This window comes from Chiloscyllium plagiosum, chromosome 21, assembly GCF_004010195.1.
Source record: "Chiloscyllium plagiosum isolate BGI_BamShark_2017 chromosome 21, ASM401019v2, whole genome shotgun sequence".
Lineage (NCBI taxonomy): Eukaryota > Metazoa > Chordata > Chondrichthyes > Orectolobiformes > Hemiscylliidae > Chiloscyllium > Chiloscyllium plagiosum.
In genome coordinates this window covers 24,958,431-24,970,422 of record NC_057730.1, presented here as the reverse complement: position 1 = coordinate 24,970,422, position 11,992 = coordinate 24,958,431, and the positions used below count along the sequence as shown (strand labels likewise).

General features: G+C 41.0%; 1 protein-coding gene across 1 annotated transcript in view; it reads right to left on the bottom strand.

Moving 5' to 3' along the window:
- Window positions 1-11,992, bottom strand: part of LOC122560669 (netrin-3-like) — a 180,655-nt gene that overhangs the window by 11,383 nt on the left and 157,280 nt on the right. Inside the window, exon 6 of the mRNA XM_043711558.1 lies at window positions 3,069-3,143. Coding sequence (XP_043567493.1) covers window positions 3,069-3,143 — 75 coding nt within the window. The remainder of the gene's footprint in view (window positions 1-3,068; window positions 3,144-11,992) is intronic.

Here is an 11,992-nt window from a genome sequence, read left to right as displayed (position 1 = left end):
AAATTAAATTAACTACATTTCCCTTGTACACTCAGAGGAAAGTAGTAATGGCAGTCAGATCTCGGGCACCAAGAATGAATCTTATATTAAGCAGGGTTTGTCAAGATGCAAAAAGAATAATTGTAAGGAATTCTCCTGTCAGGGGCACTGGCAGGAGATTCTGTGGCCATAGCCGTGAATTCAGGATGGGGTGTTGCCTCTCTGTTGCCAGGGTCAACAACATCTTAAAGGAATTGCAGCATATTGGCAAAGGGGAGAGTGAGAAACTGGAAGTTGCTTTACACATTGGTCAGAATGACACTGTTCGCGAAAAGGTTGAGGCTTTGCAGAATGAATACCGGTAATTAGGTAGGAGGTTAAAAAGCAGCAATTACTCTGCATGCCATGTCAGGGTGAGGGTATGAATAAGATGCTAAGACAGATAAATCAGTGGCTGAGGAGATGATGCAGTGGGCGAGGATTCACATTTTTGGATCATTGGTATTTTTTCTGGTGCAGAAAAGACCTGTTAATGTGTCAAGTACCTCCCTTAAGTAAGTATAGCAAAACTGCACACAATTCTTCAGGTGTCGTCTCACCAATGCACAGGATAATTGAGGTCAGATCTCGTTATTCAATGATACTTCAATCCCTCTGTAAGCAAATATTCACATGCCTTTCCTAATTGCTCACTACCTGCATGTTAATATTTTGTGAATCTTGTACAAGCATACCTACTCTCCTCTGAATGCAAACATTTCTTAGTCTTTTACTATTTCAAAAATGTTTTTCTCCTACTAAATTGAAGAACTTCACACTTCAGCACAGTGTATTTCATCTTGCCTACTCATCCAATCTGTCTGCATCCTGTCGAAGCATCTTGGCATCCTCCTTACTGTTTATTTTCCAACCTAATTTTGCATAATTACCAAATTCAGTCTCCTCATCTAAATTATTGATAGTTTTCTTTTAAACTCATTCATGGGATATGGACATCGCTTACTGGGCCAATGTTTATTGCCCATCCTTAGATTGTGAATAGGTAAGGCCTAAGTATTGATTCTTGTACTTTCTCATGAGTTTCAGCTTGTTAACCTGAGAGTGTTCTATTTATTACTTATCTCTCCTGCCAATTAACTAAACCTCAATCTGTGTAAATACATTGCCCCAAATCCCATGTTAACGTCGCGTAACCCCATAAGTGTCACCTCATTGGAAATCTAATTAGTTCACTGGTTTCCTATATCCATCTCATAATTACTTCCCTAAAAAACTAACAAGTTTGTCAAACACAATTTCACTTTCATAAATTTATATTAATTATGCTTAATCATATTCCAATTTTCTAAATTTCTAATTTAGTAGTTTGCCTATTGCTGATTTTTATTTGTGGCCCATAGTTTCTTCATCAAGCCTCTACCCCATTGATATCTAAGGAGTGACCTCCTTAGCCTTCCTTGTAAAACTCACCACCTCATTTTTAGATGCACTCGAGTCAATTTGCACAATACATGTCAATTTTGCAAACGTAAACATATGTTCTAAGAATCATGGCCTCACTGGGGAGAGAAGGTATCTAATTGACCCATTGAATCTACATCAGCTGTTTGTACAGCAAGCCAGTAAGTCCCATTCCAAGACTTTTTGAGTTTGCATTTGATGTATTGCTATTGAGGTGCAGTGAAAAGTGTTGTGTTGCATGCTCTGCAGACAGATCATACCATAAAAATTGCACTGGGGTGTTGGAACAGAGTGCAGAATAGTGTTACAGCCACAGAGAAGGTGCAGGGGGAGAGAGAAAGAGAGAGAAAGAGAGAGAGAGATATCAAAATTAACATTAGAGAGGCCTATTCAAAAGTATGATAACAACAGGGAAGAAGCTGTTCTTAAATCTGTTTATACATGTGTACGGAGCTTTATATCTTCTGCCTAACAGATGAGGATGGAAGAGAGCATAACGGGTGTGGGAGGAATCTTTCATTACGTTGCTTGCTTTCCCATGGAAGTATAGATGGAATTAATGGATGGAAAGCTGGTTTGCATGATAGGCTGGGCTATGTTCATGACTCTGTAGTTTCTTGCAATCTTGGGAAGAGTAGCTGCCATACCATGCTGTGATGCATCCAGATAGGATGTTTGTTGTGGGGCATCTATAAAAATTGCTATGAGTCCTTGTGGACTTTACCTGTGCAGCCCTGCAAGCTTATTTTACTCATTTGCCAATTCAAATTAGTTTCTTTTTCTGCAATTATGCAGGTTCAAAATGGGTATAATGGGGTAGTTTATCCAAGATGCTTAGAAATAGTTTTGAAGGAGATGGGTGGAAAGCAAGTTTAACAAAAATGGCGCAGTTTGCTAACAAGTTCCCATCCGCCCCTACAGTCCTTTGGCTAAATCCAATGCTGGCAACCTGTATGTCTGTAATGGAAAGCCAATTAAAGCAGTTAAAGGATCAATTTTGTCAGATTTGCAAAGGACCCTCTTACATTTTGTTGCAGATTTGCTCCATTTTAACTATTCCTAACCTACATTAATCAAGCATGGTCCATAAAGCTTGGAATTGTACGTTGTATTCATGACTTCAATTTGTTCATGTAAATGGTGAACAACAGTTGTCCCAATACCAATCCTTTTGAAAGACACCTCAAACCTATTGCACATCTGAGTATTTCCCCAACCCCTGCTCTCTTTAGTTTTGTAGCTAGTTTGCTAACCATTCTCAGACCTATCCTCTGAGTTTATGTGCTCTAACTTTAGTAATGAGTATAAGTGGTACTTTATCAATGAGCTTTGATTTCAAAAAATTAAATTAACTACATTTCCCTTGTACACTCTATGTTATTTCATCAAAGAGTTCAACAAAATTAGTCAAAAACAATCCTTTTGAGCTCTGTGCTGACTAGTTATTAACATGAGCATGATTGCTAGACGTTTTCATTATACATATTCATCTTTGGAGAATAGCAGAGTGTGACCAACATGCTTCTCTGCAGAAACAGGATTAATGTTGCAATGTTACTCAGGGCAAGCATTAATTTCAGCATTATTTTCAACAAATGAGGAATAAAAAGTGAAGTGATATTGTTTACCATAGTCTTTCTTGCAGTACTTTTTCATGTTGATCTTTAGGTTTCCTTTCACAGGTTTGCAGTAGGATTCACAGTCTGAGAAGGAGATAAAAGTAACATAAATATATTGGGTGATACAATGTCTTAGGCCTCACCTTCCATATACTAGTGACACAATGCTTTAGACACCCATTTCTCCATGATTCTCAGCCTTTGCTCAATTCTCTTTAATATCATAAAGTACTTAAAATCCTCTTGATGAACCTTCCATTAAAAGCAGATTAAAAGATGCAGCTCTCCACACCTTGTGCTATTGCCAACAAATAATTGGTTATCTCTAATTATTTTCCAATTTTTAAAAAAACTCTTTACTATTATTATTTCACTCCCAAAAAGAACTTGCAGTGTTACTAGCGCACACTGTGTCCTATAAATGGACCTTTTGTTAGAGGCAGCTGCATTGAGCCTGAAGGTATTTGTGTGGCTTATTCACATTACAGGCAATGCACCGTTTGCCAAGCTTTGTTCGGCATTAATTATTGGACCTTTCACTCATAATTTGTCATTAATAAGCTCAATGCTGCCTGGTGAAAAAAGAGTGAGTGATTGATACCTGGACAGTTCACTTCTTTCACTGCTTGTAAGTCTGCAAGCTTCTGATGTGGTGTGAGCTGCCGCTGTTACATCTTTCAGCTGAACCCAATTTATGCTCAGTTTCCTTGCACTATGATACTGGGATGACAGTACTGCTATTGGTGAGACTGTATGAAGCAGCTTACTTTCCAGCGCTTCCTTTCACTTTTTAATGTAATCCTTTCCCTCTCCTCAGTGAGAGATGGTATGGTACAGACCAGGGCCACTTAAATATCGTTCCATGGTTACAGGGTCTTGTCCCATGGCTGTTGGGCTCAGGTTCCATGGATTTTGGACCTAACTGGGTCCTAACTGGTGTTTTTATTCTTTCTATCCCATCTGATAATAAATGTTTCAGGCTATAGAGTTCTGAGAGCCTCTCACCAGCCACATCAGCACTCATTTTCCAACTGAGAAATGTGACTTATGATGAGGGACAAGAATTCTGGCTGATCTCCAAATCTCTAACCTAGAAATAATGAAACTATTTGTGACAAATTACAATCTCTTACCAATTAGGTTGCACAAAACTAAACAGTGGAAATCATTAACAACCAGGAAGACATCAGAGACTATTATCATCTGCTATCTACCTGAAATAAAGGAAAGATCAAATGTGGCATGATAATTCATAATACAATAAACTAATTTCCTTACAACTTAGCAACCCAGCCTCCTGGATAACAGTTTTTTAAAAATATTCATTCACAGAATAAGAGAGTAATTGGCTTGGCCAACACTTATTGCCTGTTTCTAATTTTCCATGGCAAGATGGCGAGGAGCCACTTTCTTGGACCTCTACAATCCTTACAATGTACTTAGACCCAGATTGCTGTGGGGGAGAGAGTTTCACAATTTTGACCCAGTGACTGTAAAGAGGAAACAATATAATTCTATGTAAAGACGGTTTGTGACCTGGAGTCGTCGTATTCCCAAGCATCGCCTGCCTTTAGCATATTATATAGTGCAATTCATGGATTTGACTGGTGCCATTGAAGAAACCTTGGTGAGTTGCTGCAGTGCATCTTGGAAATGGTACTCTGGTGGAGAGAGTCATTTTTCAAGGTGGTGGATGAGCTACGCTCAAGTAGGCTGCTGTGTCTTGGATGGCATTGAGCGTTCTGAGTACTGTCAGTGCTACACTCATCTAGGCTGGTTAAAATATATTATCACACTCCTGACTTGTGCCTTGGAGCTGGTGGGTCAGCTGTGGACAGTCTGGAAGAAGTCTGACAAGCCAAGCAATTCTAACCTACTTCTGTAGCTATAATGGTTCAGTTAAGCTTCTGATATGGACACTGGGGATTCAACATTGCTGACACCATTGAATATTTCTTGTTGAAAATGGTCATTATATCCACTTGTGTGTTATGGATGTTATTTGCTATTTATCAGCTCAAGCTTGAATGTTGTTTACGTTGTGCTCTATGTGGGAATGGATTACCTCATTATCTGAGGAGTGACAAATGGAATTGAATACAATCCAAACATCAGAAACATTCCCACTGCTGCCCTCACAATGGAAAGAAGCATTTGTAAAGTAATGTAAGATGGCTGGGCATGTGAAACACCCAGGGAAATTCCTGCAGTGATTGGCCTCCAACAATTACAGCCATCTTCCTTCACTTCAGGTATGGCTCCAATTAGTGAAATGTTTTTTCCCTGATTCCCATTAACTTTAATTTTACTCACGCTTTTTTGTACTTCATCAAATGCTACCTGGATGTCAGGGGCATGCTCTCTCAGCTCACCAATGGAATTCAGCTCTTTTGTCTGATTAGACTGTGGTTGTAATGAAGTCTGGAGCTGAGTACTCTTTGTTGGAATTCAAACTGAGCAGGTGAGAATGGCAGATGATGAAATCAACAAAATATCTTCAATTAAAAGCTTAAAGATGACCACAAAATCATTGTCGATTGTCAGAAAACTCATTTGATTGAATAATGTCCTTTACGGAAGGAAATCTGCTATCTTTACATGTGACTCCAGACCTAGAGAAATGTAATTGATTCTTAACTGCCCTCTGAAATGGTCTATAAGCCATTCAGTTGAATCACAAAAGGAATGAAACTGGATAGACCACCTGAAATCAACTAAGGCACAGGAAATGATAATGGCAAGCACAACCCTATTGACCATGCAAAGTCCTCCATACTAACATCTAGGAGTTTGTGCCAAAATGGGGAGGGCTGTTTCAGAGACAAATGAAGCAACAGCCTGACATAATCATACTCACAGAGTCTTACTTTACAAACAAAGCCCAGACATCACCATCACCACCGTTGGGTATGTCCTGTCCCACCAGCAGGACAGGTCCAGCAGAGAGGGTTGCACAGCAACATATAGTCAGGAGGGAGTTACGATAGACTTTGGAGCGCATGAAGCCTTATAGCATCAAGTCAAACATAGGCAAGGAAACATGATGATGAATACCACATATCACTCTTTGTCAGCTGATGACTCTGTGCTCCTCCATGTTGAATGCCACTTGGAGAAAGCATTGAGAGTGGTAAGGGCACAGAATTTACTCTAGGTGAGTGACTTCAAAGTCCACCACCAAAAGTGGCTCAGCAGCAATACTGCTGATTGAGCTGGTCGGGTCCTAAAGGACATAGCTGCTAGACTGAGACTACAGGAACTGATAAGAGGGAAAAGCATACTTGACTTCATCCTCACCCATCTGCCTGCACAGATGCATCTATCTATGACAATAACAGTAAGAGTGACCACTGCACAGTCCTTGCGGAGACAAAGTTCTGCCTTCCCATTGAGAATATTTTACATTGTGTTGTGTGACACCATCACTGGGCTAAACTGGATAGACTTCAAACAGATGAAACAGCTCAAGACTGGACATCCAGCTATGGACCAGCAGCAGCAGAATCACACTCCAGTACAATCTGTAACCTCATGGCCCAGCATATACCCCTCACCATCAAACTGGAGAATCAATCCTACTCAATAGACTGTGCAGGATGGCATACCAGAAGCAGCATCACGCAAACTTAAAAATGAGGTGTCAATCAGGTGAAGCGACAGAACAGAATAACTCGCATCTCAAACAACATAAGTAGCAAGTGATAGACAGAGCTAAGTGAGCCCACAACCAATGGATCAGATATAAGCTCTGCAACCCTACCACATCCAGTCATGATTGGTGGTGGTCAAATAAACAACTCATTGGAGGTGGAGGCTCCACAAATATCCCCATCCTCAATGATGGAACAGCCCAACACATCATTGCAGAAGATAGGGCTGAAATAGTTGCACAATCTTCAGCTCAGAGTGTCAAATAGATGTTCCAACTTGACCTCCTCCAGAGGTAACCTACAACACAGATGCCAATCTTCAGTCAATTTGATTAACTCCTTCTGATATCAAGATATGATTGAAGGCACTGGATAGTGCAAAGGCCAAGTGCCCTGACAACATTCAAGCAATAGGACCGAAGACTTATTCCTCAAAATTTGCTACATCCCAGCCAAGCTGTTCTAGTACAATTACAACACTGGCATCTACCCAAATGCCCTGTACACAAAAAAGAAGGACAAATCTAACCTGGCCAATTACCATCCCATCAATCTACTCTCGATCATCAGTAAATTGATGGAAATTATCATCAATAGTCCTTTCAAGTAACACCTAGTCAGCAATAACCTGCTCAGTGATGCCCAGTTTGAGATCCACCACGGCATCTCAGCTCCTGACCTCATTACAAGCTTGGTTCAAACATGGTGAAAAGAGCTGAATTCCAGAGGTGAGGTGATAGTGACTGAGGTAACAGTGAAGTGATATCAAGGCTGCATTCCACCGAGTGTAACATTAAGGAGCCCTAGCAAAACTGGAATCAATGGAAATCAGGGGGAACACCTGACGTGTTGGATTCATACCTGACGTGAAAGAAAATTGTGTGGTTGAAAGTCAGCCATCTAAGGTGTAACATATCCTCACAGCAGTTCCTTAGGGTTGTGGCCTAGGCACAACCTCTTCAGCTGCTTCATCAATGACCTTGCCTCCATCATAAGGTCAGAAGTGGGGGTGTTCATCGATGACTGCACAATGTTCAGCACCATTCACCATTCCTCAGATACTGAATCAGTCCATATTCAAATGCAACAAGATCTGGAGAACATTCAGGATTGAGGTAAAAACTGGCAAATAATATTCAGGCCACACAAATATACTTGCAAAGGAATAACTTGATTAATGGCCCTCAGTTTGGATTTTTCCTGGATTACTCATAGATATATGCCCAAAAACAGTAAGACATGGATAATATCTAGGCTTGGACTGATAGTGACAAGTAACATTCGTGTCACACAAGTGCCAGGTAATGACCATCTCCAGAAGAATGTTACCATCATCCTTGGTATTCAATTGCATTACGATTGCTGAATCTCACACTATCAGTGTTCTGGGGGTTACTGCTGATAATAAACTCCACTCTAACAGCCATACATACTGTACCTACAAGAGCGAATTAGAGGCTAAGAATTCTGCAATAAGTAATTCACCTCTTAACTCCCCAAAGCCTGTCCAACACCTATAAGGCAGTCTGATGGAATACTCTCCATTTGCCTGAATGGATACAGCTCTAACATATTGAAGAAACTCAAAAATATCCAGAATAAAGCAGCCCACTTGACTGACACCCCATCCAATACCTTCAAGTTTATTCAGTTCACTATTGATTCAGTGACAGTGTTGAGTACCTCCTACAAAATGAATGCACTGCAACCATTTACCAAGCATCTTTAGGCAGCACCTTTCAAAACTTTGACCTCTGACTGTCTGACGAGGGCAGAAGAAGCTTTGGAACCCCACCACCTGCAAGATACCCTCAAGCCAGACATCCTAATTTGGAACTACATCACCATTTCTTCACTGTCATTGAGTCAAAATCTTGGAACTCTCTTCTTAATGATCCCATGGACATCCACGTTCCACTAGGACTGCAGCAGTTGAAGAAGGCACCTCACCACCATCATCTCCAAGACAATTATGGATGGGCAATAAGTACTGACCTTGCCAACAATGCCTGCATTTCATGATCTAATAAAATGAAAATGTGCCAGGAGAGCCACCTTCTGGTCTAACAAGTAGACCCTTATAAAGTAAACAAGATATAGTTTACTGCATCTCTGCAGCTACTTAGAGCTTTTAAGAATAAGCTGTGCACTATTACAAAAACTATTAGGAGAACCTAGCCTTTGTTCTGTCTCCCATGATATTCTACTTCGCACTCTCACCAAACCCTCCTGACATCATCATATTGAGTGGTGCTTAATGCACTCAGCAAGTATTAACTCTTTCAGATCCATATTGAATAATGCTAACAAACTCCACTGAATTCCTTGTAAAAAATGCAGCACCATTTTCTTCTGACTCCTATAATTGGTGAGATATCTTTCAGAGATGATATTGGCAATGCAGGGGTTATTCTTCATTGTAGCCAAACTCTCTGTTTGAAAAGCACTCGCACAAAGTCAGCTTTTTTTGCATTATGTGCCAAACATCTCCTTAGTGAAGGGAAGATTGAGAAGAGATTTGATAGAGACTTTCAGAATCATGATAGGTCTAGACAGTGTAGTTAATGGAGAGAATCTATTCCCACTGCTGGATTTGTCAAGACCCAAAGGACAAAGTGCTTGGAAAAAGAAGCAACTGTAACAGGAGGAAAAGTTTTTTTTATGCAGCAGGTAGTTATCATCTGGAATGCTCTGCCTGATAGTCTGGAGGATGTCAAAAAGGCTTTCAAAAGGAAATAGGGTCTTTATTTGAAGAGAAAAAATTTGCAGGAGTATAACGGATAGGCAAGTGACGAGGTGACTTGTTTTTACAGCCCCAGTGGGCAAAACTGTTAGAGTGGACACCTTTGTGTTATATATAGTATGAATATAATATAATATGAATCTTTAACAGGGTCCACTAAGTCTGCAACTGCAGTGAAAGAAAGTCAGAAGAATCTCACTTGAAAGCTGTATATTGATTCTTTTACAGAATGATAGTGATGGAAGATGGGAGCCCCTTGTGCAGGTAGAAAATGTTTAGCTGAAAACGTTTAAGCAAAAACATTTTGCGAGATCCAGAATGACAGACAAGCATCAAATCAGTGTTAGGTGCTAAGTTGCATTTTGCAGTTGGTAAACAACAGCTGTGCCAAGTTTCGAGGTTCTTGTAGCACTGAAGCTAGTGGCAGTATGGAGTCAGATCTTGGAGCCAAGAAATCTCACTAGAATTATGCAGAGCATTAGCAAAGCCACACCAGGAGGATGGTGTAGTTTTAGCTCCTTACCAAAGGAAGGACATGTTTGCCCTAGAGGGAGTGTAATGTAATTAATCTGGTTCCTGGAATAAAGCTGTTCCCCATAATCTTATGGAAGCAGACATAATGTGTCAGATGGCCAGTGTGGTTCTTCAATTCCCTCTTCTGCATATAATTTGATTTTCAGTTTCCTTTGAATAGAATATATCCAAAGATATTTAGTATGGGGGATTATCATGTGATCTGACATTGCGTAACTATACAGCTAACCAGAGTTATCAACCCATATCACAACTGTCCTTACATGGAGCTTTCATTGTATAGGACCTAACCGTGTCCAGTATATTCAGCATGGGTGGACTCCCTGTCCCATGTACACAGCATGGGAACTGATTCTGTCCAGTGTACACAGCATGGGAACCGTTCTTGTCCAGTGTACACAGCATGGGAACTGATTCTGTCCAGTGTACACAGCATGGGAACTGTTCCTGACCAGTTTACACATCAGGGGAATCTCCTGTCCAGTGTACACATCATGCGAACTGATCCTTGTCCAATGTACACAGCATGGAAACTATTCCTGACCAGTTTACATATCATAGGAATCTACTGCCCACTGTACACATCATGGGAACTGATCCTGTCTAGTCTACACATCATAGGAACCATTCCTGTCTACTGTACGCATCATGGGAACTGTTCCTGTCCAATGTACACAGCATGGGAAAAATTCCTGTCCAGTGTACACATTATGGGGACTATTCCAGTCCAATATACACAGCTTGGGAACTGTTCCTGTCCAATGCACTCAGCATGGGATTCTTGTCCAGGGTACACATTATGGGGACTATTCCAGTCCAATATACACAGCATGGGAACTGTTCCTGTCCAGTGTACACATCATGAGAACTGATCCTTGTCCAATGTATACAGCATGGGAACTGTTCCTGACCAGTTTATATATCATGGGAATCTCCTGCTCACTGTACACATCATGTGAACTGATCCTTGTCCAATGTACATATCATGGGAACTGATCCTGTCCAGTGTAGACATCATGAGAACCATTCCTATCTAGTGGACACATCATGGGAACTGTTCCTATCTAGTGTACACAGCATGGGAACTGATTCTATTCAGTGTACACAGCATGGTAGCCATTCTTGTCCAGTGTACACATTATGGGGACTATTCCAGTCCAATATACACGGTTTGGGAACTGTTCCTGTCCAGTGTACACAGCATGGGATTCCGGTCCAGTGTACACATTATGGGGACTATTCCAGTCCAATATACACAGCATGGGAACTGGTTCTGTTCAGTGTACACAGCATGGGAGCCATTCCTATCCAGTGTACACATTATGGGGACTATCCCAGTCCAATATACACAGCATGGGAACTGTTCCTGTCCAATGTACACAGCATGGGAACTGATCCTGTCCAGTGTATGCAGAATGGGAACTGTTCCTGCCCAGTGTACACATCATCGGAATCTCCTGTCCAGTGTATGCATCATGGGAACTATTCTTGTCCAATGTACATAGTATGGGAACTGTTCCTGTCCAGTGTATGCAGAATGGGAACTGTTCCTGCCCAGTGTACACATCATGGGAATGGTTCCTGTCCAGAGTATACATCGTGCGAACTGATTCTTGTCCAATGCACATAGCATGATAACTGTTCCTATCCAGTGTACACATCATGGGAACTGATTCTGTCCAGTGTACACAGAATGGGAACTGTTCCTGTGCAGTGTACCCAGCATGGGAACTGATCCTGTCCAGTGTACACAGCATGGGAACTGTTCCCATCCAATGTACACAGAATGAGAACTGTACCTATCCAGTATACACAACATGGGAACTGTTCCTGTCCAATGCACACAGCATGGGAACTGTTCCTGTCCAGTGTACACGGAATGAGAACTGTTTCTTCCAGTGTACATATTATAGGGACTGTTCCTATCCAGTGTACACTGAATAGGAACTGTTGCTTTCCAATGTACACAGTATGGGAACTATTCCTGTCCAATGTTCACAGCATGG